The sequence below is a fragment of the Entelurus aequoreus genome, linkage group LG10, assembly GCF_033978785.1.
Source record: "Entelurus aequoreus isolate RoL-2023_Sb linkage group LG10, RoL_Eaeq_v1.1, whole genome shotgun sequence".
NCBI lineage: Eukaryota > Metazoa > Chordata > Actinopteri > Syngnathiformes > Syngnathidae > Entelurus > Entelurus aequoreus.
Window position 1 is genome coordinate 73,427,255 of NC_084740.1, and position 27,930 is coordinate 73,455,184.

At 40.3% G+C, this 27,930-nt stretch overlaps 1 protein-coding gene and 1 long non-coding RNA gene across 7 annotated transcripts in view; one reads left to right on the forward strand and one right to left on the reverse strand.

Moving 5' to 3' along the window:
• The window catches only part of dgkh (diacylglycerol kinase, eta), a 259,098-nt gene that overhangs the window by 10,845 nt on the left and 220,323 nt on the right, over positions 1-27,930 (reverse strand). For all 6 annotated transcript variants that reach the window (XM_062061650.1, XM_062061649.1, XM_062061655.1 and 3 more), the window contains 7 exons: positions 27,795-27,929; positions 27,560-27,720; positions 24,788-24,893; positions 18,380-18,472; positions 18,183-18,302; positions 17,969-18,074; positions 4,263-4,393 (listed from right to left, as the gene is read on the reverse strand). In XM_062061650.1, coding sequence (XP_061917634.1) covers positions 4,263-4,393; positions 17,969-18,074; positions 18,183-18,302; positions 18,380-18,472; positions 24,788-24,893; positions 27,560-27,720; positions 27,795-27,929 — 852 coding nt within the window. The remainder of the gene's footprint in view (positions 1-4,262; positions 4,394-17,968; positions 18,075-18,182; positions 18,303-18,379; positions 18,473-24,787; positions 24,894-27,559; positions 27,721-27,794; position 27,930) is intronic.
• Positions 5,631-27,897, forward strand: LOC133659035 (uncharacterized). Its single transcript, XR_009827589.1, has 4 exons — positions 5,631-5,748; positions 11,389-11,459; positions 24,793-24,918; positions 27,556-27,897. It is a non-coding gene; the product is annotated as an uncharacterized LOC133659035 (long non-coding RNA).

Here is a 27,930-nt window from a genome sequence, read left to right on the forward strand (position 1 = left end):
GAGGCATAACAAAAAATGGTGTAAAATGTCCACTGCCCAGTTATCTCATACACGTCTTTAAATCTCTGTATTGATGAAGTAATGTGCTGATCATTCTTACTGGGGACCCTGGGGAAAAACACTTGATATGGTTCACGGGGACCACATTTACATCATTTTGCATAATTCACACAACTTTGTATGTAACTACTGACGACCATTTAAAAAAAAGCAGCGAGTGCAGTACCAGCTACAGCCCGATGAGGGGGCTGCTGTGCAAATGTCTCACACTCAAACTAACCAGTAAACATGTTTTAATGCGCCAAAGCTTAAAAAAAATCACTTAGGCATCTTCAGAATGGATCTGACTATCATTTAAAAAGGTTTCCCTTTAGGGAACCTGTTTTTTTGTCCCCATACCGTCAGAGGTCCCCTAAAGGTGACTGTGTAAACAGAGCCATGTCCCCATTAAGTAAGCATTGCCAGAACACACACACACACACACCTCTACTACTACTACTACGAGGGAATAACGAACAACAACTCAATGATTGATGTGACAAGCTTGCCACCCTACATTACCCCCTTGGTGGACAAGAAGGTATGACAGCCATGGGAGCACATTCAACCAGACACAATTCAGTGAAACGATTCAACAGAGCTGCCGTTAATGCCGACAATCCGCCGCTGTCAAGCTAACAAAAACATATATCCATCCATTTTCTACCGCTTGTCCCTTTCTGGGTTGCAGGGCGGTGCTACAGCCTATCTCAGCTGCATTCGGGCGGTAGGCGGGGTACACCCTGGACAAGTCGCCACCTCATCGCAGGGCCAACACAGATAGACAAGACAACATTCACACACTAGTGACCATTTGGTGTTGCCAATCAACCTATCCCCAGGTGCATGTCTTTGGAGGTGGCAGGAAGCCGGAGTACCCGGAGGGAACCCACGCAGTCACGGGGAGAACATGCAAACTCCACACAGAAAGATCCCGAGCCCAGGATCGAACCCAGGAACTTCGTAATGTGAGGCACAATGTCCCACCGTGCTGCCCGCTAACAGACACAGCTAAGCTAAAATTGCGCTCTGAGCGAGCTCTCGCTCGCATCATTTGACAACAGGCACGCACTCAGCTCTCATGAAACGTCTCTCAACTGCAATTGCCAGATAGGAAGTTTTTTTTACTTTCCCTAGTAAGTAAAAAAAAAACGTCTTTTTGGTAAAGTAAGAAGCAAATTACATTTTATAAGCCATATTCAGAATACTGGTAATAGGTGTTCTTAATTGAACAATACTGCATTGTTTAAAGCAGACCTGGGCAAATTAAGGCCCGTTAAGCTTTTCAATCTGGCCAACCCGGACATTCCCAAATATTTTTTTTTAGATCTTTAAGATGGAAAGTGTAGCTGCCATTATGATGTGCGGGGATGTTTTCTAATTACCATAAGTCCTGAACTATACAACATATTTCATTTAGAGATGTCCGATATTATCGGCCGATAAATGCTTTAAAATGTAATATCGGAAATTATCGTTTTTTTTATTATCGGTATCGTTTTTTGTTTTTGTTTTTGTTTTTTTTGATTAAATCAACATAAAAAACACAAGATACACTTACAATTAGTGCACCAACCCAAAAAACCTCCCTCCCCCATTTACACTCATTCACACAAAAGGGTTGTTTCTTTCCATTATTAATATTCTGGTTCCTACATTATATATCAATATATATCAATACAGTCTGCAAGGGATACAGTCCGTAAGCACACATGATTGTGCGTGCTGCTGGTCCACTAATAGTACTAACCTTTAACAGTTAATTTTACTAATTTTCATTAATTACTAGTTTCTATGTAACTGATTTTATATTGTTTTACTTTCTTTTTTATTCAAGAAAATGTTTTTAATTTATTTATCTTATTTTATTTTATTAATTTTAAAAAAAAAGGACCTTATCTTCACCATACCTGGTTGTCCAAATTAGGCATAATAATGTGTTAATTCCACAACTGTATACATCAGTATCGGTGTCGGTTGATATCGGTATTGGTAATTAAAGAGTTGGACAATATCGGAATATCGGATATCGGCAAAAAGCCATTATCGGACATCCCTAATTTCATTGGTTGGAATATGCGCTTTTGCATAATATTTTAGTGATTAGTGTTGTCCTGATACCAAGATTATTTTGATACTTTTCGGTACTTTTCGATACTTTTCTAAATAAAGGGGACCAGAAGAAATTGCATTATTGGCTTTATTTTAACAAAAAATCTTAGGGTGTGGCGGACCGGTTCTTTTCAGAAGCGGTATGTACCGAATATGATTCATTAGTATCGCGGTGCTATACTAATACCCGTATACCGTACAACCCTACTAGTTACTATGGTAATCTACACTACCGTTCAAAAGTTTGGGGTCACATTGAAATGTCCTTATTTTTGAAGGAAAAGCACTGTACTTTTCAATGAAGATAACTTTAAACTAGTCTTAACTTTAAAGAAATACACTCTATACATTGCTAATGTGGTAAATGACTATTCTAGCTGCAAATGTCTGGTTTTTGGTGCAATATCTACATAGGTGTATAGAGGCCCATTTCCAGCAACTATCACCCCAGTGTTCTAATGGTACAATGTGTTTGCTCATTGGCTCAGAAGGCTAATTGATGACTAGAAAACCCTTGTGCAATCATGTTCACACATCTGAAAACAGTTTAGCTCGTTACAGAAGCTACAAAACTGACCTTCCTTTGAGCAGATTGAGTTTCTGGAGCATCACATTTGTGGGGTCAATTAAACGCTCAAAATGGCCAGAAAAAGAGAACTTTCATCTGAAACTCCACAGTCTATTCTTGTTCTTAGAAATGAAGGTTATTCCACAAAATTATTTGGGTGACCCCAAACTTTTGAACGGTAGTGTACGTCAGTGGTCTCCAACCTTTTTGTAGCTGCGGACCGGTCAACGCTTGAAAATGACCGGTGGGGGGGGGGGGATTTAAAATTATTAATTTTTTTTAAAATATTTTTTTACATAAATAAATACAATCATGTGTGCTTACGGACTGCATCCCTGCAGACTGTATTTATGTATATTGATATATAATGTATATATTGTGTTTTTTATGTTGATTTCATACAAAAAAATAAAATAATTTTTTTTTTAATATGTGTTTTTTATGTTGATTTCATAAAAAAAAATTTATTTATTTTTTTTTTTTTAATTTCTTGTGCGGCCCGGTACCGGTCCGCGGACCGATTGGTACCGGGCCGCACAAGAAATTTAAAAAAATATATATATATTTTTTTTTTATGAAATCAACATAAAAAACACAATATATACATTATATATCAATATAGATCACTGCTTGGTGCCCGGTGGTTGGGGACCACTGGTGTACGTCACAGCAGGTCAGACGAGGCACCAAGCAGTGTGGGTGCGGAGCGTTTCCACAGAGTGTTTCCAGAGCGGCCAGCCTGAAATGTGGGTGTCAGGGACAGAGGTGGAAGGAGATTTTTACAAGAAAGTTCTAAAGCTTAGTGATATCTCAAATATATCAGGTTGTGGATGTTTTTTTTACCCTTCACGTTCATATTTCGCTGTGTTTGTTGCATTTGGCTTGATTGTAAAATATGTCGATTGAGAGGGGGTGTGACGTTCATATGTTCTCAATATTCAGGGTTTTATCCTTCATAGAAACAAATTAAAATTCCATTCCGTTTTTAAGGCAGTCTGTCATAACATTTTTAGCATTAAATCAGACTTTAGTGTGAGGTTTTGTATTAGTTTTCCTAAAAATAGATATACCGGCCCCCGGACACATTTTTTTCTCTAAATTTGGCCCCCCGAGTCAAAATAATTGCCCAGGCCTGCTTTAAAGTAACACATTTGTCAGTCCAAGTATCTAATAAAGCAATAACATTTGGAAAGAGTGAGGATGTGTTCGTGGACGCCAAGCGTACACACAACCTGCATCAGAGCAACACCCTGGAGCCAAGATGGAATTAGACCCTCGCGCTGCTACCTTCCGAGTCTAGTCCTGTTTGGACCGGTCTAGACCACGTGGACCTCCTCCCTCAACTACACCCACCAAGCAGACAGTCAGGACAGAAACAAGCCAAGCAGAGCAATGCAGTGCAGCCAAAGGACAGCGTCATTCAAGAGACACACCAGGAGGACAGAGTGTGTGTGTGTGTGTGTGTGTGTGTGTGTGTGTGTGTGTGTGTGTGTGTGTGTGTGTGTGTGTGTGTGTGTGTGTGTGTGTGTGTGTGTGTGTGTACCTTCAGGTCCCTCCTCTCCAGGTGCAGCAGCTCCGAGCCTTGGATGTCGTGTCGGACGAAAGTGTCCCGGTACTCTCCCAGACTCAGCTGCTCCAGCCAGACGCCCACCTCCTCTGTGCCCCATCTCTCCACTACACACACACACGTACACAACTTGATATGTCACACACACACACATCGGGGTGCATATGTGGTAAATCATTGGAGGATGCAAGAAGAGAGGAAATGTAAAAAAAAAAAAGAAGAAGTAGAGCAAGAGTGGCGGCAGCTGGCAGGAAGGAAAGGATGGCGGTCCCTCAAAAAGAGGGAGGGGGGGTCCCTTCCAAGAGCATGCAGGGCGCACCCGGAGGAGGGAAAAGGATGAGGGAGGCAGAAATATAGCAGAGCTCATCTTGCTAAGTTAATTTCTGATTTCCTAGTTCAGGGGTCGGCAACCCGCGGCTCTTTAGCGCCGCCCTAGTGGCTCTCTGAAGCTTTTTCAAAAATGTATGAAAAATGGAAAAAGATGAGGGGGAAAAAAATATTTTTTTTGTTTTAATATGGTTTCTGTAGGACAGGGGTCGGCAACCCAAAATGTTGAAGGAGCCATAATGGACCAAAAATACAAAAACAAATCTGTCTGGAGCCGCAACAAATGAAAAGCCATATTACATACAGATAGTGTGTCATGAGATATAAATTGAATTGAGATGACTTAAAGGAAACCAAATGAGCTCAAATATAGCTACAAATGAGGCATAATGATGCAATATGTACCTATCGCTAGCCTAAATAGCATGTTAGCATCGATTAGCTTGCAGTCATGCAGTGACCAAATATGTCTGATTAGCACTCCACACAAGTCAATAACATCAACAAAACTCACCTTCGTGCATTCACGCACAACATTACAAGTTTGGTGGACAAAATGAGACAGAAAAAGAAGTGGCATAAAACACGTCCTAGAAAGTCGGAGAAAGTTACACATGTAAACAAGCTAAGGTGAGTTCAAGGACCGCCAAAATTAGCAGGACAAAACGGCGCTCGCCAAATACTCGAATCGGTGAAGCATGTTTAATACACACAGTGTGCTTTATAACAATTAGTGAGGTTTGTGTCATGTTTGTCCTTCTACAGAAACCATATTAAAACAAAAAAATATTTTTTCCCCCTCATCTTTTTCCATTTTTCATACATTTTTGAAAAAGCTTCAGAGAGCCACTAGGGCGGCGCTAAAGAGCCGCGGGTTGCCGACCCCTGCTGTAGGAGGACAAGCATGACACAAACCTCCCTAATTGTTATAAATCACACTGTTTGTACTAAACATGCTTCACTGATTCGAGTATTTGGCGAGCGCCGTTTTGTCCTGCTAATTTTGGCGGTCCTTGAACTCACCTTAGTTTGTTTAAATGTGTAACTTTCTCCGACTTTCTAGGACGTGTTTTATGCCACTTCTTTTTCTGTCCTTGTCCACCAAACTTTTAATGTTGTGCGTGAATGCACAAAGGTGAGTTTTGTTGATGTTATTGACTTGTGTGGAGTGCTAATCAGACATATTTGGTCACTGCATGACTGCAAGCTAATCGATGCTAACATGCTATTTAGGCTAGCTGTATGTACATATGGCATCATTATGCCTCATTTGTAGCTATATTTGAGCTAATTTAGTTTCCTTTAAGTCATCTCAATTCAATGTATATCTCATGACACACTATCTGTATGTAATATGGCTTTTAATTTGTTGCGGCTCCAGACAGATTTGTTTTTGTATTTTTGGCTCTTTATATGGCTCTCTAATATGGCTCTTTCAACATTTTGGGTTGCCGACCCCTGTCCTAGTTGGACCAGAAGCAGTTTTATGACCACAAAAGTACAAAAAAAACTTGCCCCTGAGTTTGTTTGGGTGTTGGAGTCACTTTTGTCTGCGCTCTTACATTTCCTCCATAGACCAAAATGTGCTCCAAGCAAGCAAAAGGACAATAGGTCCCTCATCTTCCTAGTTTGACCAGAAGCAGTTTTATGACCACAAAAATACAAAAAAAACTTGACCCTGAGTTTGTTTGGGTGTTGGAGTCACTTTGGTCTGCGCTCTTACATTTCCTTCATAAACTCTAAACGTGATCATTCACATATTGAGCTACTCAAAATATGTGTTGGTCTATGTCAAGCAAGTTTTATTGTTATCACAAGGTTCCCAAGTCGTAAATGACTAATTTGAGTAACAGGACTGAAAGTAAGAGGAGTTTTCAGCAAATGAGGGAGGCAGAAATATAGCAGAGCTCATCTTGCTAAGCTAATTTCTGATTTCTTAGTTGGACCAGAAGCAGTTTTATGACCACAAAAGTACAAAAAAAACTTGACCCTGAGTTTGTTTGGGTGTTGGAGTCACTTTGGTCTGCGCTCTTACATTTCCTTCATAGACCAAAATGCATACTTGCCAACCTTGAGACCTCCAATATCGGGGCGTGGTTAAGAGGAGAGTATATTTACAGCTAGAATTCACCAAATCAAATATTTCATACATATATATATATATATATATATATATATATATATATATATATATATATATATATATATATATATATATATATATATATATATATATATATATATATGTATATATATATGTATGAAATACTTGAATTTCAGTGAATTCTAGCTATATATATATATTTTTTTAATTTTATTATACATATAAATAAAAGACATACTTGAATTTCAGTGTTCTGCAGGCTATCCAGTAGATGGCAGTATTGTCCTGTTTAAGAGTGTCACAACATTGCTGTTTACGGCAGACGAACTGCTTTACGGTAGACTAAACGTGACTGCTGTTGCTGTGTGTTGGTACCGCGCTGGGAGGACGTTAATGAAACCGCCTAACAATAAACCCACAGAAGAAACCAAGAACTCTCTCTCCTTGTTGTGCACTCTACTCTCTAAAAGCCGTAGATGTTATGACGTCATTGGGCAGGCAAGCTGCTGGGAAAGCGGACGTGAGAACAGGCTGTCCCCACTCAGGTCCGCATTGAGCCGGAGGGGGCGTGGCCTCCAGCTCCGGCTGAATACCGGGAGTTTGTCGGGAGAAAATCTCTGCCGGGAGGTTGTCGGGAGAGGCGCTGAATAACGGGATTCTCCCGCTAAAAACGGGAGGGTTGGCAAGTATGCCAAAATGTGCTCCACACAAACAAAAGGACAATACCGTATTTTCCGCACTATAAGGCGCACCTAAAAACCTCCAATTTCCTCAAAAGCCTTATAATCCGGTGCGCCTTATATATGGACCAATATTGAGCCACAACAGGTCTCGCAACTACGGTAGCCGACTTCATTTTCCCCCTTCTACGGCTGCTTACCATAGAAGAACTTCTTCTTCTAAGGGGGAAAATGAAGTCCCGTAGTTTCGAGACCTAAACTTTATGTAAAGACCCCAAAATGGCTCCTATTAAGAGACACGCTTACGACGCAGAGTTTAAACTCAAGGCGATCAGTCACGCAGTAGAACACGGGAATAGAGCAGCAGCGAGAGAATTGAACAATAAAGGCCTACTGAAAGCCACTACTACCGACCACGCAGTCTGATAGTTTATATATCAATGAGGAAATCTTAACATTGCAACACATGCCAATACGGCCGCGTTAACTTATAAAGTGCAATTTTAAATTTCCCGCCACACTTCCGGTTAAAAACGTTTTATTATGCTGACGTATGCGTGTGACGTCACGAGGGCAAGGGAAGTATTCGGAGCCCGTAGAAAAAGCTCTGTTTTCATTTCATAATTCCACAGTATTCTGGACATCTGTGTTGGTGAATCTTTTGCAATTTGTTTAATGAACAATGGAGGCTGCAAAGAAGAACGTTGTAGGTGGGATCGATCGGTGTATTAGCGGCTGGCTGCAGCAACACAACAAGGACTACTTACTTAGCAGACGCCTAGCCGATGCTAGCCGCCAAACCCACGGATGAAGTCCTTCGTCGCGCCGTCGAACGCTGGAACGCAGGTGAGCACGGCTGTTGATGGGAAGATGAGGGCTGGCTGGCGTAGGTGGAGCGCTAATGTTTTTATCATAGCTCTGTGAGGTCCGGTTGCTAAGTTGCTAAATTAGCCTTAGCGTCGTTAGCAACAGCATTGTTAAGCTTTACCAGGCTGAGAATTTTTAACCGTGTAGTTACATGTACATGGTTTAATAGTATTGTTGATCTTCTGTCTATCCTTCCAGTCAGGGGTTTATTTATTTTGTTTCTATCTGCATTTGAGACAGATGCTATCACGTTAGCTCATGCTAAAGAGCTTCGTCGATGATGGGTGAAGTCCTTCGTCGCGCCGTCGAGCGCTGGAACGCAGGTGAGCATGGCTGTTGATGTAACCGTGTAGTTACATGTACATGGTTTAATAGTATTGTTGATCTTCTGTCTATCCTTCCAGTCAGGGTTTTATTTATTTTGTTTCTATCTGCATTTGAGCCCGATACTATCACGTTAGCTCAGTAGCTAAGTGTGCCACCGATGTATTGTCGTGGAGATAAAAGTCACTTTGAATGTCCATTTCGCGTGCTCGACTCTCATTTTCAAGAGGATATAGTATCCGAGGTGGTTTAAAATACAAATCCGTGATCCACAACAGAAAAAGGAGAGAGTGTGGAATCCAATGAGCCAGCTTGTACCTAAGTTACGGTCAGAGCGAAAAAAGATACATCCTGCACTGCCTCTAGCTCTTCACTCTAACGTTCCTCATCCACAAATCTCTCATCCTCGCTCAAATTAATGGGGTAATCGTCGCTTTGTCGCTCCGAATCTCTCTCGCTCCATTGTAAACAAAGGAAAAATGTGAGGAATACTAGCTCCTGTGACGTCACGCTACTTCCGGTACAGGCAAGGCTTTTTTTTATCAGCGAGCAAAAGTTGCGAACTTTATCGTCAATTTTCTCTACTAAATCCTTTCAGCAAAAATATGGCAATATCGCAAAATGATCAAGTATGACACATAGAATGGATCTGCTATTCCCGTTTAAATTTAAAAAAATCATTTCAGTAGGCCTTTAACGAATCAATGGTGCGGAAGCGGAGGGAGCAACATGATGACCTGCGCCAAGTAAAGAAGACTAAACAGAGTTTCCGAGGGAACAAAGCGAGATGGCTACAGTTGGAGGACAAACTGGAACAGTGGGTTGTTGAACAGAGAGCAGCAAGTAGAAGTGTCAGTACAATCACTATTTGTTTTGTTGACATTCCCTTTAGCGCAGCGCCATCTAATGCAGTGGTTCTTAACCTGGGTTCGATGGAACCTTACGGGTTCGGTGAGTCGGCCTCAGGGGTTCGGCGGAGCCTCTTCCGCGGAGATCAAGACACACCCAACTCATCGTGAAAATAAAAACTTCTCCCTATCGGCGTATTATGGATACCCCCAAACAATTTTCCATCTGATTTGCAGGTGTGTAAATTGTTGTGAGTTTATGCACTGTTTTGGTTTTGTTGTTTGAACAAGGTGATGTTCATGCACGCTTCATTTTGTGCACCAGTAAAAAAACATAACTTTGTCTTGAATTTGAAAAAAAAAAAAAAAATTTCACTAAAGAAGGGTTCGGTGAATGCGCATATGAAACTAGTGGGGTTCGGTACCTCCAACAAGGTTAAGAACCACTCATCTAATGGATGCATAACGTAACCCCAGCTCCTACTGTAGCGTCTATTCCAGGGGTCACCAACCTTTTTGAAACCAAGAGCTACTTCTTGGGTAGTGATTAATGCGAAGGGCTACCAGTTTGATACACACTTAAATAAATTGCCAGAAATAGCCAATTTGCTCAATTTACCTTTAACTCTATGTTATTATTAATAATTAATGATATTTACACTTAATTGAACGGTTTAAAAGAGGAGAAAACACGGAAAAAAATGACAATTAAATTTTGAAACATAGTTTATCTTCAATTTCGACTCTTTAAAATTCAAAATTCAACCGAAAAAAAGAAGAGACAAACTAGCTAATTCGAATCTTTTTGAAAAAATTAAAAAAATAATTTATGGAACATCATTAGTAATTTTTTCCTGATTAAGATTAATTTTAGAATTTTGATGACATGTTTTAAATAGGTTAAAATCCAATCTACACTTTGTTAGAATATATAACAAATTGGACCAAGCTATATTTCTAACAAAGACAAATCATTATTTCCTCTAGATTTTCCAGAACAAAATTTTTAAAAGAAATTCAAAAGACTTTGAAATAAGATTTAAATTTGATTCTACAGATTTTCTAGATTTGCCAGAATAATTTTTTTGAATTTTAATCATAATAAGTTTGAAGAAATATTTCACAAATATTCTTCGTCGAAAAAACAGAAGCTAAAATGAAGAATTAAATTAAAATGTATTTATTATTCTTTACAATAAAAATAAATAAATTTACTTGAACATTGATTTGAATTGTCAGGAAAGAAGAGGAAGGAATTTAAAAGGTCAAAAGGTATATGTGTTTAAAAATCCTAAAATCATTTTTAAGGTTGTATTTTTTCTCTAAAATTGTCTTTCTGAAAGTTATAAGAAGCAAAGTAAAAAAAATAATGAATTTATTTAAACAAGTGAAGACCAAGTCTTTAAAAATATTTTCTTGGATTTTAAAATTTTATTTTGAGTTTTGTCTCTCTTAGAATTAAAAATGTCGGGCAAAGCGAAACTAGCTTGCTAGTAAATAAATAAAATTTAAAAAATAGAGGCAGCTCGCTGGTAAGTGCTGCTATTTGAGCTATTTTTAGAACAGGCCAGCGGGCGACTCATCTGGTCCTTACGGGCTACCTGGTGCCCGCGGGCACCGCGTTGGTGACCCCTGGTCTATTCTATGCGCCTTATAATGCGGTGCGCCTTATATATGAACACAGTTTTGAAATAGGCTATTCTTTGAAGGTGCGCCTTATAATCCGGTGCGCCTTATAGTGCGGAACATACGGTAGGTCCCCCATCTCTAACGCTAACATTAGCATATTAGCCAGCAAAGGCTAATCCTGCTGGCGAGCAGGTAATAACACAAAAAACATGGATGCTACAAAGGTGGCTTTTCTGAACAGCACGGCTCAAACGTAACGACAGCCGCGTTGAACACAACAAAGATGTGCGGCTCACAAGGTTCTCCTGCGTTTACTTCTCCAGACACGTTTATCCAAGAGGAGACTGAGGGCGGCGGGAGAAACTGAGCCGAGAGTCAATGCTGCAGCAACGAGGTGAGCTAACGTTAGCGTGTGTGTGTCTTTTCTAGTCATACTGCACGCTCACAAGAATTAATACCTGCTTTTGCCAAATCCTCAATAATAATAGTTGCGATATGGAGAAACATATTTATCCCAATATAGATCATTTTACATCACGATTAGGGATTGGTACTATACAGTGCCATTTGCCAGTACCTGGGAATCGATACTGGAACTCAACGGTACCAATAGTTTAATAATGAAATTGTACTTTTTAATGTAACATTTAAAAATGAGCTGATTTAATGCTGTCCAGTTGTTATATCTTCTTTTATTATTACATTTGTCTCATTTGCAATGCGGTTACACTTCCAAGACATTAGATGGCAGTACTGTGTATGCTATGTTGTCTAACTAGTGTCAGGTGGAGGGGTTTTTCGCAGCTTACTGCGAGATTTGTTCTCCCGGGATGCAATCGGACTATACCGGACAAGGCTTGAAGGTAGGAACATTATTTAATCTTGACTTTCAAAGAGGGACAAACAAAAGGCGTACAAGACGAAGGCACAACTTAGCGTAGGAATAAAAAACTAACACTTAGCGTGAACTATGGACATGAAACAAAAACTCGCTAACTGTGGCATGAACAAACAAAACTTACTTGGCAAGGCATGGAACGAGCAGTATGAACAAAGCAAACACATGAATACAAGCATGAACTATGGCATGAAACAAGTCAGAACAGAACAATGTCGCCAGACCGACTAACTGACAACCACAGGTTTAAATAATAATCTCATGATTAGCGACAGGTGTGATCCGGACAAATGAGGCAGGTGAAACTAATGAGTCGCCATGGTGACAAAACAAACAAGGAAGCGCAAACAGGAACTAGTGGAGTCCCAAAACTAACAGAACATAACTAAACAAGACATGATCCGGACCTCGGATCATGACAACTAGGAAGTAGCTGAATGTGTTATGTTGCGCCCTACAACATGTTTACACTGTAAGCATTGCGCTTATTACACACCAGCTGTTTGATTGTAACATTCATCTCAGTTGTACTTTTCATTACCAAATGTTGGGGTGTTAAAATCGCCATGTAAAATCGCTAATGCTGACAGTAGCCAGTCTAGGACAAATCCAAGCTCGCGCATTTTGGAAGAGTGGAGACTAGAGATGTACGATAATGGCTTTTTTGCCGATTTCCGATATTGTCCAACTCTTAATTACCGATTCCGATATCAACCGATACCGACATATACAGTCATGGAATTAACACATTATTATGCCTAATTTTGTTGTGATGCCCCGCTGGATGCATTAAACAATGTAACAAGGTTTTCCAAAATAAATCAACTCAAGTTATGGGAAAAAAATGCCAACATGGCACTGCCATATTTATTATTGAAGTCACAAAGCGCATTATTTTTTGCCTCTCCCTGAGAGAGCATGAGGAGATTGAGGTGGGCGGGGTTGAGGGGTGCGGGGGGGTGCGGGTTTAAGGTGTGGGGGGGACGGTAGAGGGGGGTGTATATTGTAGCGTCCTGGAAGAGTTAGTGCTGCAAGGGGTTCTGAGTATTTGTTCTGTTGTGTTTATGTTGTGTTACGGTGCGGATGTTCTCCCGAAATGTGTTTGTCATGCTTGTTTGGTGTGGGTTCACAGTGTGGCGCATATTTGTAACAGTGTTAAAGTTGTTTATACGGTCACCCTCAGTGTGACCTGTATGGCTGTTGACCAAGTATGCCTTGCATTCACTTGTGTGTGTGAAAAGCCGTAGATATTATGTGACTGGGCCGGCACGCAAAGGCAGTGCCTTTAAGGTTTATTGGCGTTCTGTACTTCTCCCTACGTCCGTGTACACAGCGGCGTTTTAAAAAGTCATACATTTTACTTTTTGAAACCGATACCGATAATTTCCGATATTACATTTTAAAGCATATATCGGCCGATAATATCGGCAGTCCGATATTATCGGACATCCCTAGACCAGTGTTTTTCAACCACTGTGCCGCGGCACACTAGCGTGCCGTGAGATACAGTCTGGTGTGCCGTGGGAGATTATCTCATTTCACCTATTTGGGTTAGAAATATTTTTTTGCAAACCAGTAATTATAATCTGCAAATGATGTGTTGTTGTTGAGTGTCGGTGCTGTCTAGAGCTCGGCAGAGTAACCGTGTAATACTCTTCCATATCAGTAGGTGGCGGCCGGTAGCTAATTGCTTTGTAGATGTCGGGAACAGCGGGAGGCAGCGTATGGTAAAAAGGTATCTAATGCTTAAACCAAAAATAAACAAAAGGTGAGTGCCAATAAGAAAAGACATTGAAGCTTAGGGAAGGCTACGCAGAACGAAACTAAAACTGAACTGGCTACAAAGTAAATGAAAACAGAATGCTGGACGACAGCAAAGACTTACTGTGGAGCAGTAAGTACATCCGAACATGACATGACAATCAACAATGAACAACTGAAATATATAATCGCTAAAACAAAGTAGATGCGGGAAATATTGCTCAAAGGAAGACATGAAACTGCTACAGGAAAATACCAAAAAAAGAGAAAAAGCCACCAAAATAGGAGCGCAAGACAAGAACTAAAACACTACACACAGGAAAACAGCAACAAACTCTTAATAAGTCAGGGCGTGATGTGACAGTACACTTACTTTGAGACAAGAGCTATATTGATGCATGCTTGGTTATGGTTTAAAATCATATCCAACAATTGCGACAACGACTTTTTACTGTCAACTGAGTTTTGTTGTTTAAAGATTTCTGCTGGTGGTGTGCCTCCGGATTTTTTCAATGCAAAAAATGTGCCTTGGCTCAAAAAAGGTTGAAAAACACCGCCCTAGACGGCAGTACTGTGTGCCATGTTCTCTAACTAGGAAGTAGCTGAATGTGTTATGTTGCGCCCTACAACGTGTTTACACTGTCTCATATCAGTTTTAGGGCGGATTCATGTGATCATGAAGGTATTTAAGCCAGCTCGCGCTATCTCGCAAGTGTGGTTAGCAATCACGACTTCATGCTAATACTAACCATCGGGAGTTTTACCGTGGTTTATCGTTATTCTGTGTATCGTTACATCCTTAAAGGCCTACTGAAATGATTTTTTTTTATTCAAACGGGAATAGCAGATCCATTCTATGTGTCATACTTGATCATTTCGCGATATTGCCATATTTTTGCTGAAAGGATTTAGTATAGAACAACGACGATAAAGATCGCAACTTTTGGTATCTGATAAAAACAAACCTTGCCCCTACCGGAAGTAGCGTGACGTCACAAGACAAAGGATTCCTCACAATTCCGCTTTGTTTACAACGGAGCGAGAGACATTCGGACCGAGAAAGCGACGATTACCCCATTAATTTGAGCGAAAAGATGAAAGATTCGTGGATGAAGAACTTTAGAGTGAAGGACTACAGTGTAGTGCGGGGTGTATCTTTTTTCGCTCTGACCGTAACTTAGGTACAAGCTGGCTCATTGGATTCCACACTCTCTCCTTTTTCTATTGTGGATCACGGATTTGTATTTTAAACCACCTCGGATACTATATCCTCTTGAAAATGAGAGTCGAGAACGCGAAATGGACATTCACAGTGACTGAACATGTAAATACACGGTTAATAATTTTAAGCCTGGCGAAGCTAAAAAAATAGAAGCTAACTTAGCTACGGGGCTAACGTGATAGCAGACTCAAATGCAGATAGAAACAAAATTTGAAAAACCCTGACTGGAAGGATAGACAGAAGATCAACAATACTATTAAACCATGAACATGTAAATACACGGTTAATAATTTTAAGCCTGGCGAAGCTAAAAAAAATAGAAGCTAACTTAGCTACGGGGCTAACGTGATAGCATCAGTCTCAAATGCAGATAGAAACTAAATTAAAAAAAACCCTGACTGGAAGGATAGACAGAAGATCAACAATACTATTAAACCATGAACATGTAAATACACGGTTAATAATTTTAAGCCTGGCGAAGCTAAAAAAAATAGAAGCTAACTTAGCTACGGGGCTAACGTGATAGCATCAGTCTCAAATGCAGATAGAAACTAAATAAAAAAAAACCCTGACTGGAAGGATGGACAGAAGATCAACAATACTATTAAACCATGAACATGTAAATACACGGTTAATAATTTTAAGCCTGGCGAAGCTAAAAAAATAGAAGCTAACTTAGCTACGGGGCTAACGTGATAGCAGACTCAAATGCAGATAGAAACAAAATTTTAAAAAACCCTGACTGGAAGGATAGACAGAAGATCAACAATACTATTAAACCATGAACATGTAAATACACGGTTAATAATTTTAAGCTTGGCGAAGCTAAAAAAATAGAAGCTAACTTAGATGCGGCGGCGGGCGTTGTACGCTTTTGACGACACCCCGGCCGCCATCAGAGTCGGCAAGAAACATATATTTCCCCAAAGTTACGTACGTGACATGCACATATCGACACGCACGTACGGGCAAGCGATCAAATGTTTGGAAGCCAAAGCTGTACTCACCGTAGTGCGTCTGCTATCCTGCTCAAAACACAACACAACCTCCTGGTGTTGGTGTTGCTACAGCCAGCCGCTAATACACCGATCGCACCTACAACTTTCTTATTTGCAGTCTTCATTGTCCATTAAACAAATTGCAAAAGATTCACCAACACAGATGTCCAGAATTTTGTCGAAGAAAACAGAGGTATTTGAATTGGGTCCAAACACTTCCCTTGACCTCGTGACGTCACGCGCATACGTCATCATACCGCGACGTTTTCAAGCGGAAGTTTCCCGGGAAATTTCAAATGTCACTTTATAAGTTAACCCGGCCGTATTGGCATGTGTTGCAATGTTAAAGGCCTACTGAAATGAATTTTTTTTATTTAAACGGGGATAGCAGATCTATTCTATGTGTCATACTTGATCATTTCGCGATATTGCCATATTTTTGCTGAAAGGATTTAGTAGAGAACAACGACGATAAAGATTGCAACTTTTGGTATCTGATAAAAAAAAAGGCTTGCCCCTACCGGAAGTAGCGTGACGTAGTCAGTTGAACATATACGCAAAGTTCCCTATTGTTTACAATGATGGCCGCATGAAGTGAGAGAGATTCGGACCGAGAAAGCGACAATTTCCCCATTAATTTGAGCGAGGATGAAAGATTTGTGGATGAGTAAAGTGCAAGTGAAGGACTAGTGGGGAGTTGAAGCTATTCAGATAGGGAAGATGCTGTGAGAGCCGGGGGTGACCTGATATTCAGCTGGGAATGACTACAATAGTAAATAAACACAAGACATATATATATTCTATTAGCCACAACACAACCAGGCTTATATTTAACATGCCACAAATTAATCCTGCATAAAAACACCTGCGTGTTTGTTATGCTAGCTCCTAGCTCCTATGCTAGCTCCTAGCTCCATAGAACACGCCAATACAATTCAAACACCTGATCAACACACACAATCACTCAGCCCAAAAGACCGTTCACCTAACCCAAGGTTCATAAAGCTTATATATTTTAAAAAAGTTACGTACATACGCAAAAAAAAGTTGCGCACATACGGTCAAGCGATCAAATGTTTAGAAGCCAAAGCTGCATACTCACAGTAGCACGTCTGCGTCTTTGTCATCCAAATCAAAGTAATCCTGGTAAGAGTCTGTGTTGTCCCAGTTCTCTACAGGCGTCTGTGTATCGAAGTCAAAAGTCCTCCTGGTTAGAGTCTCTGTTATCCGAGTTCTTCCATCTTGACTGCATCTTTCGGGAATGTAAACAAAGAAGCGCCGGCTGTGTACTGTTGTTGCTGACTACGTTCGAAAAATACGTCCATTTCGCACCGACAACTTTCTTCTTTGCTTGCTCAGCTTCCTTCTCCATAATGCAATGAACATGATTGCAACAGATTCACGAACACAGATGTCCAGAATACTGTGGAATTATGAAATGAAAACAGAGCTTTTTCGTATTGGCTTCAATGTGGAAGGCATACCCGTGTTCGCCGGGCTACGTCACGCGCATACGTCATCCTCAGAGGCGTTTCGAACCGGAAGTTTAGCGGCAAATTTAAAATGTCACTTTATAAGTTAACCCGGCCGTATTGGCATGTGTTATAATGTTAAGATTTCATCATTGATATATAAACTATCAGACTGCGTGGTCGGTAGTAGTGGCTTTCAGTAGGCCTTTAATCACACAGCACTGATTACATGTAAGGGGGTTTAAACCCTGGTTTTTAACCCTGTATCAATCATTCCCGTGGTGTTCCCCTGGGAAGTGTTTTAAGTCCCTTCATTGTCTGGCCACGCCTCTCATGGTTACAGCAGGAGCAAACCTCCGAGCTCACAAAATAGGCATGTTGTTTTTAAATGGAAGAAAAAGAAGCTGTGGTTACATAAATAATATTACATTTCACTTCCTGCCACGTGTCCCAATACTTTTGTCCAGTGTTTTTGCACGGTGAGGGCCAGAAGCCGCCGACTTCTTGTCTCCCACCAAAGGGGGCTGCTGTAGGAAGTGGGCGTGGCCTCACCTGACTGAGGGCTGGTCTTCTTGGCCGCCTTCTCCTTCTTGAACTTGGGCACTATGCGAAAGACGCCGCCGCGACTGTTCCTCTTGCCGTAACCCAGAGAGGGGTCCTGGTGCACAAGCACAGTCAACCTATAGCCTTTCGTTTAGCTCGCCCGCCCACTCGCACGCCTCGCATGCAGAAGCTCGCCGGGCGGCGTCTCTCATGTGGCGCTCACCTCCTCGTCGTTGGGCTGCAGGATGTGGTAGAGCCACTGGATCTCTCCCAGTTTGCCCAGTGCCAGCTCCAGACTCTGCAGCGCGGCGGACAGCTCCTCCTCCTCCGGTGGGTCCAGTTGCTACAGGGGGGAAGTTGCCCTCGTTGCACATTCATTGGGTGGATGTGGGAGAGGAAAGGAAAGCCTTGATGACTCACCAGAGAGACGCGACCCACCAGAAGCGACTCAGTCTCGTTGTACAGAGCCTTGACGGTGCTGGCCACCTCGATGGCCGTGTTCCTGGACAGACTCTGGACCAGACAAACCACAATTGTTGCTAACAGTTAGCATATGTCGAAACTGCATTGTATGACTCTTGAGGTGTACGGCACCAAAATTGAACAGTACAGTAATTTGACAATGAGCTCCGAGTTTGTGCTTTTACCGCCATCTAGTGTCTACTTTGAAGTCTGTGTGCAATAAAACGAGTAAAAGATCAGTGCAGGGTGTTTTTTCCTGTGCTTTTTGAGGTTAAGGTTACAAGGAACTCTTCAAACACCGATAACAAAATCCCAAAACTTTTGCCGCTGCTTTCTGAAAAAGCTTCCGTCGATTCAGGCTATTTAGGCCGCGACAATCAGGAAGAAAGCCAGTGAAATCCTGCCATAGTAAACTAGATGAGGTGTGAATGCTCCAATGCTGAAGTTCAACTGAAATGGGGCGGCGTGGCGTAGTGGGTAGAGCAACCGTGCCAGAAACCTGAGGGTTGCAGGTTCGCTCCCCGCCTCTTACCATCTAAAAAATGGCTGCCGTTGTGTCCTTGGGCAGGACACTTCACATGAATGATGAATGATAGGTGGCGATAGGTTTAAACGACCACCCTCAGTGTGACCTGTATGGCTGTTGACCAAGTATGCATTGCATTCACTTGTGAGTGTGTGAAAAGCCGTAGATATTATGTGACTGGGCCGGCACACAAAGGCAGTGCCTTCAAGGTTTATTGGCACTCTGTACTTCTCCCTACGTCCGTGTACACAGCGGCGTTTTAAAAAGTCATACATTTTACTTTTTGAAACCAATACCGATAATTTCCGATATTACATTTTTAAGCATATATCGGCCGATAATATCGGCAGTCCGATATTATCGGCAGTCCGATATTATCGGACATCCCTAGACGGCAGTACTGTGTGCCATGTTGTCTAACTAGGAAGTAGCTGAATGTGTTATGTTGCGCCCTACAACGTGTTTACACTGTCTCATATCAGTTTTAGGGCAGATCCATGTGATCATGAAGGTATTTAAATGGGGCGTTGTGGCGTAGTGGGTAGAGGAACCGTGCCAGAAACCTGAGGGTTGCAGGTTCGCTCCCCGCCTCTTACCATCTAAAAAATGGCTGCCGTTGTGTCCTTGGGCAGGACACTTCACCCTTTGCCCCCGGTGCCGCTCACGCCGGTGAAATAAATGATGAATGATAGGTGGCGATAAGTTTAAACGGCCACCCTCAGTGTGACCTGTATGGCTGTTGACCAAGTATGCATTGCATTCACTTGTGAGTGTGTCAAAAGCCGTAGATATTATGTGACTGGGCCGGCACGCAAAGGCAGTGCCTTCAAGATTTATTGGCGCTCTGTACTTCTCCCTACGTCCGTGTACACAGCGGCGTTTTAAAAAGTCATACATTTTACTTTTTGAAACCGATACCGATAATTTCCGATATTACATTTTTAAGCATATATCGGCCGATAATATCGGCAGTCCGATATTATCGGACATCCCTAGACGGCAGTACTGTGCGCCATGTTGTCTAACTAGGAAGTAGCTGAATGTGTTATGTTGCGCCCTACAACGTGTTTACACTGTCTCATATCAGTTTTAGGGCAGATCCATGTGATCATGAAGGTATTTGAATGGGGCGGCGTGGCGTAGTGGGTAGAGCAACCGTGCCAGAAACCTGAGGGTTGCAGGTTCGCTCCCTGCCTCTTACCATCTAAAAAAATCGCTTCCGTTGTGTCCTTGGGCAGGACACTTCACCCTTTGCCCCCGGTGCCGCTTACACCGGTGAAAGGAATGATGAATGATAGGTGGCGGTCGGAGGGGCCGTAGGCTCAAATTGCAGCCACGCTTCCGTCAGTCTACCCCAGGGCAGCTGTGGCTATGAAAGTAGCTTACCACCACCAGGTGTGAATGAATGATGGGTTCAGAAAAACATGTAAAGCGACTTTGGGTACTTAGAAAAGCGCTATATAAATCCCAGGTATTATTATTATTATTATTAAATGCTGACAGAATGTAGTATGAATGTAAGAATAGTTTGAATGTTGAAATGGTTTGAATTTCCAGGAAAAACGCAATTTGGCTTGGAACTTGGGAAAGTGTTAGTTAGATGAGTGGAATAAGTTGATGTTAGAATGGTTTGAATTGGTTGAAAAATGTGGGAATTGTGGGAGTTTAAAACATTTAAAATTCATTTTGAATGGGGAAAATTTAATTTTTACTTTACTTGGAATTCTTGGAAATCCCGGAATTTTTTAAAAATTGTTTGAGAGCACACCATTTTGAACAGGCTGAATATTTTGGATTTGGAACGGTTTGAATCAGATGAAAAATGTGGGAATTGTAGAACTTTGAAACATTTCCCTTTCATTTCAATGGGAATCCATCCATCCATCCATCTTCTTCCGCTTATCCGAGGTCGGGTCGCGGGGGCAGCAGCCTAAGCAGAGAAACCCAGACTTCCCTCTCCCCAGCCACTTCGTCCAGCTCTTCCCGGGGGATCCCGAGGCGTTCCCAGGCCAGCCGGGAGACATAGTCTTCCCAACGTGTCCTGGGTCTTCCCCGTGGTCTCCTACCGGTCGGACGTGCCCTAAACACCTCCCTAGGGAGGCGTTCGGGTGGCATTCTGACCAGATGCCCGAACCACCTCAACTGGCTCCTCTCGATGTGGAGGAGCAGCGGCTTTACTTTGAGCCTCCCCCCGGATGGCAGAGCTTCTCACCCTATCTCTAAGGGAGAGCCCCGCCACCCGGCGGAGGAAACTCATTTGGGCCGCTTGTACCCGTGATCTTGTCCTTTCGGTCATAACCCAAAGCTCATGACCATAGGTGAGGATGGGAACGTAGATCGACCGGTAAATTGAGAGCTTTGCATTCCGGCTCAGCTCCTTCTTCACCACAACGGATCGATACAGCGTCCGCATTACTGAAGACGCCGCACCGATCCGCCTGTCGATTCATGGAAATTTGGGAATTTCGGGAAAAGCGGGACTTTTTGGGGAAAATGTTAGAAAACTTGAATGTTTTGAATGAGTTCAAATGGTTGGTGTTGGAATTGTTCAAATCGGTCGAGAAATGTTGAAGTAATAACATTTTTAATTGAGAAATAGTATTAAGGAATTCCAGGAATTTCGGGAAAACTGGGAATTTTTCCAGTTTGAAAAACAACTTTGTTTTTTTGTCCTGACTAAAAGGTTGAAGTGGGTTGAAAAATGTGGGAGGAGTAGTCGCCAGAAAAAAGGGTTTGAAAAAAGGGAATTCTATGAATTCCTGGAATTTCTTTTAACCTGGAAAAATGATAGTTCGAATGTCCAGGATGGTGGAATGTGTTGAAGGTGGAATGGTTTGAAAAATGTGGAAATGGTGGAAGTTTGAAAAATGGCCAATTCATTTTGAATGGGAAAAATGTCCCGGAAAACCTGAAATTCTGGGAATTTGTCAAGGGAAAGCCCGCGATTCCCGAATAGGCTGAACAGTTTGAAGTTTTGGTGTAGAAAAAAACATGTGTGAACGTTTTGGAGCATTCACACAATTAAAGAAATTTAAAAAAAAAAAAAGCTTTAGTTTGGATTTTTGAAATTATTTTTAGTGTCATTTTCTATGCAGAAATCCTTTTTCACGGGAGGGATTTTTTGAAAATAAAAAAGAAATACTTAAAAAGTCAGTACCATTGATATATGTACCGTATTTTTCGGAGTATAATTCGCACCTGCCGAAAATGCATAATAAAGAAGGGAAAAAACATATATACAGTAAGTAAATTCTTGGGAATAATAATTGATCGTAAATTATGTTGGAAACCGCATATTAAATATATGAAGGGAAAAATATCCAAATCCATTGCTATTCTTTATAAAGTAAAACACATGCTGAATAAGAAATGTCTGCATATATTATATCATTCTTTTCTTTTTCCATATTTAACATATTGTGTTGAAGTTTGGGGAAATGTTTATAAAACAAACGTAGACCCAATAATTCAACTTCAAAAAAGGGTCACTAGAATAATACACAAAGCGTGCTACTATGAACATACCAATCCATTATTTATAAGTTCTAATGTGTTACAATTTTCAGATATTGTGTTTTTAAAAACAATGGAAATGATGTTTCGAGTAAAGAACAACAGCCTTCCTGCTTGTATTCTTTTCAATTAAGAGGTGAAAACTATAATTTACGGGGGATATTGATTTTTGAAATAGGTAAAGCAAGAAGGAATATAAAATACAAATGTATTTCAGTTTTAGGAGTTAAATAGTGGAACAAGCTCAGTGATGAGCTGAAGACATGTAGTTCTTTTTAAGGTTTAAGAAAACATTGAAAGGTGAAATAATTGAAAATTATAAAATATAGCAACGATTACTTTCATCCCATTGATTTTTTTTTTTTTTTTTGACGTTGATGTTCCAGGTAATCTTATTTTCAGTGAAGTTATAGGATAGGCAAATATAAGCCTTGGCTTCAGCCTATTCCTTTTTCGGTCATGCTTTTTCTTTTCTTTTCTTTTTGTGTGTAAATGTGTATGATTGTTATATGAGTACAACTCTTAAACTGGTCACACAAAATGGTTGATGGTTGTTTATATGACCAAAATAAACTTATTTCATTCATTCGTTAAGTCGCACCGGAGTATAAGTCGCATTTTTAGGGGAAATGTATTTGATAAAAGCCAACACCAAGAATAGACATTTGAAAGGCAATTTTAAATAAAGAATAGTGAACAACAGGCTGAATAAGTGTACGTTATATGAGGCATAAATAACCAACTGAGAATGTGCCTGGTATGTTAACGTAACATATTATGGTAAGAGTCATTCAAATAACTATAACATATAGAACATGCTATACGTTTACCAAACAATCTGTCACTCCTAATCGCTAAATCCCATGAAATCTTATACGTCTAGTCCAGGGGTCACCAACCTTTTTGAAACCAAGAGCTACTTCTTGGGTACTGATTAATGCGAAGGGCTACCAGTTTGATACACACTTAAATAAATTGCCAGAAATAGCCAATTTGCTCAATTTACCTTTAACTCTATGTTATTATTAATAATTAATGATATTTACACTTAATTGAACGGTTTAAAAGAGGAGAAAACACGAAAAAAATGACAATTAAATTTTGAAACATAGTTTATCTTCAATTTCGACTCTTTAAAATTCAAAATTCAACCGAAAAAAAGAAGAGAAAAATTTAAAAAAATAATTTATGGAACATCATTAGTAATTTTTCCTGATTAAGATTAATTTTAGAATTTTGATGACATATTTTAAATAGGTTAAAATCCAATCTACACTTTGTTAGAATATATAACAAATTGGACCAAGCTATATTTCTAACAAAGACAAATCATTATTTCTTCTAGATTTTCCAGAACAAAAATTTTAAAAGAAATTCAAAAGACTTTGAAATAAGATTTACATTTGATTTTACAGATTTTCTAGATTTGCCAGAATCATTTTTTTGAATTTTAATCATAATAAGTTTGAAGAAATATTTCACAAATATTCTTCGTCGAAAAAACAGAAGCTAAAATTAAGAATTAAATCAAAATGTATTTATTATTCTTTACAATAAAAAAAATAAATGTACTTGAACATTGATTTAAATTGTCAGGAAAGGAGAGGAAGGAATTTAAAAGGTAAAAAGGTATATGTGTTTAAAAATCCTAAAATCATTTTTAAGGTTGTATTTTTTCTCTAAAATTGTCTTTCTGAAAGTTATAAGAAGCAAAGTAAAAAAAATTATGAATTTATTTAAACAAGTGAAGACCAAGTCTTTAAAATATTTTCTTGGATTTTCAAATTCTATTTGAGTTTTGTCTCTCTTAGAATTAAAAATGTCGGGCAAAGCGAGACCAGCTTGCTAGTAAATAAATCAAATTTAAAAAATAGAGGCAGCTCACTGGTAAGTGCTGCTATTTGAGCTATTTTTAGAACAGGCCGGCGGGCTACTCATCTGGTCCTTACGGGCTACCTGGTGCCCGCGGGCACCGCGTTGGTGACCCCTGGTCTAGTCTCTTACGTGAATGAGCTAAATAATATTATTTGATATATTACGCTAATGTGTTAATCATTTCACACATAAGTCGCTCCTGAGTATAAGTCGCACCCCCGGCCAAACTATGAAAAAAACTGCGACTTATAGTCCGAAAAATACGGTACATTATAAACAACAATCATCATTGTATTCAAATATTATAGACTGGAACCACAGAATGAAATCAAGCTCTGAAACCTGCCAAGTGCTTATTTTGAAATTATTATTTTTGTAAACACATTCTTGTGACAACCTGTTAAGAATATTTGTGTATCATTTTAAAAGGTGGCTATCTAATTTTTTTTTACCTCAGGGAACTTGGGGTGCGTCTTGTTGATGGCGTGCGACGCAGCGTTGACGGCGTGTGCCAGCTCCTGCTCTAAGAGCCCGTTGGTCTTAGCGGCCTCGCATATCCTGCAGTGCCAACACAGACGTGAAGGTCAGTCACTTGCCTTTGGAAAACAATCGTTAATACAAATAGATCCAGTAGATCCTCGCCTGTTGGTGCTTTTTCTGCTTCAAATGGTAAAAATAATTACTTTTTAACGGTAACGTCTGTAGAAAGCAGTTCAATGGCTGGGGGGGGGGAATGGTGCTACAGGTATGAATCCAGCAGAGGGCGCTGTCTCACAACTCACTCAACTTTGACCAGAAGGAAGATGCTTTCCGTTCACATTTGTACTGATTCGGTACCGATTCCCAGTACAGGGGAATCAATACTGTGAATGTTTTATTAAATATTAATTGTTTGATGATAACATTTAGTTTTTTAGAGTAACATTGAAAAATGAGCTGATTATAATAACTGTGCTGTCCAGTTTTTAGATCTTGTTTACATTACATGAGTCTCAATGCAGTTGCACTTCCAAGACATTAGATGGCAGTGCTGTATCTATGGTGTGTTGTCTAACTCAGAACTAGCTTTTTTCCAGCAAGCTGAATGTGTTATGTTGCGCCCTACAAAGTGTTTATACTGGAAGTCATATGCTTATTACACAACAGCTGTTGGATTGTAACATTCATCTTTTATTTTCTACCAAATTTGGAGGTGTTGAAATCGCCATATAATATCGCGAATGCTAATAGTAGCCTGTCTATGGCAAATCCAATGTAAATTAGCATCAAGCTAGTGCATTTTGGAAGTGTTATTTTACGTTTGCACGTTTTCTATAAAGCATACTTGCTTTGGCGGCAGGGGTGTAACGGTACGTGTATTTGTATTGAACCGTTTCGGTACGGGGGTTCCGGTACGGGGGTCCAGATTTGGTTCGGAGGTGTACCGAATGAGTTTCCATACGGACATATTAAGTAGCGTAACGCACGTTGTGTAAACAATGCACACAGAGGCACAACACACGGCATGCTAGGTTGGGGGCGTGGTTATTTACAGCTAGAATTCACCAACTCGAGTATTTCATATATATTTCATATATATATATATATGTGTATATGTATGAAATACTTGACTTTCAGTGAATTATATATATATATATATATATATATATATATATATATATATATATATATATATATATATATATATATATATATATATATATATATATTTTATTTACATAGAAAAAACGAAAAAAAACTTGAATTTCAGTGTTCCGGTGGCTATCCATTAGATGGCAGTATTGTCCTGTTTAACTTCTCCGTTCATTGGGCAGGCAAGCTGTTTATATTGTGGGAAAGCGGACGTGAGAACAGGCTGTCCCCACTCAGTCTCAGGTCTGCATTGAGCTGGAGGGGGCGTGGCCTCCAGCTCCGGCTGAATACCGGGAGTTTGTCGGGAGAAAATCTCTGCCGGGAGGTTGTCGGGAGAGGCGCTGAATACCGGGATTCTCCCGCTAAAAACGGTAGGGTTGGCAAGTATGCCCACAGCTAATGTTTTAAAGGCCCACGGCACATTCTAAAAATACTATTAAAATAAACAAAAACATAACAAAAGTGAAATAAAAAAGCTTAAAGGTTAAATGTAATTTAGAAAAAGTTGCAATGTTGACTAATAAAACAAAGCTGTATTTTTTTCTTTCAAACTGTAATTGCTCAAAACATAATATTGAATCAAAATCAATAGGGACGTCCGATAATGGCTTTTTGCCGATATCCGATATTCCGTTATTGTCCAACTCTTAATTACAGATACCGATATCAACCGCTACCAATATATACAGTCGTGGAATTAACACATTATTATGCCTAATTTGTCCTTTTTTAAAAAAATTATAAAATAAGATAAATAAATTTAAAAAAAATTCTTGAATAAAAAAGAAAGTAAAACAATATAAAAACAGTTACATAGAAACTAGTAATGAATGAAAATGAGTCAAATTAACTGTTAAAGGTTAGTACTATTAGTGGACCAGCAGCACGCACAATCATGTGTGCTTACGGACTGTATCCCTTGCAGACTGTATTGATATATATTGATATATAATGTAGGAAGCAGAATATTAATAACAGAAAGAAACAACCCTTTTGTGTGAATGAGTGTAAATGGGGGAGGGAGGTTTGGTTTGGTGCATTAATTGTAAGTGTATTTTGTGTTTTTTATGTTGATTTAAAAAAACAAAAAAACAAAAAAAAACGATACAGATAATTTAAAAAAACGATACCGATAATTTCCGATTTTACATATTATCGGACATCTCTAAAAATCAATGCTATTATGAATTATTGACCTATCCAAGGTTCCCATTACTTCACATCAAATATTCCACTAAGAAAGATATTTTTGGTGGAAGATTTTGCAAATTTGGTAAATAAATAACCCAAAAATGTATATTTTGTTGTTTTCTTACTGTACCGAAAATGACCCGAACCGTGACCTCTAAACCGAGGTACGTACCGAACCGAAATGTTTGTGAACCGTTACACCCCTATTTGGCGGTGTTGAAAATTGCAACGTTACTTCGAGGAAGTTTGTCTGATTGATATATGGCACCGTTCTATACCCGGTGGTACCGACGGGCGCCTAAAAGGTTCCGAAGTCGGTAGCCATCCCTATCGACAAGACGTTAAGTTGTGTGACTGTACATTTGAAATAGCAAGGATCTACTGTGTGGTATGCTAGTGACCTGGTGATGAGCTCCTCTGCGGCGCGGGCGCACAGCTGCACCACGGCGGCCTCCTCCTCCGAGGCCAGGTCCACAGACTGCTGCGAGTAGAGGTGAGGCCGCAGGGGAGGCTTGTCGTACTTCAGCTTGTCCTCCCACGACTTGAGCGTGTTCTCGAAGGCCTGCAGGGGGGCGGCAGAGGAGGCAATGCCACCGTGTTCCAGAAGCACGGCAGCAGAAGACGGCGTTTGCTCACCCGGTCTCTGGTGAGCATCTGGGCTCTGTTCTTGTGCTGGAGCTTGATGACTCCAGGCGGCTGGATCCACGCCTCGCCGTCCACCTGGATGGGAACGCCCTCGTCGCCCAGGATGGTGATCTTGACCGTCCGGCAC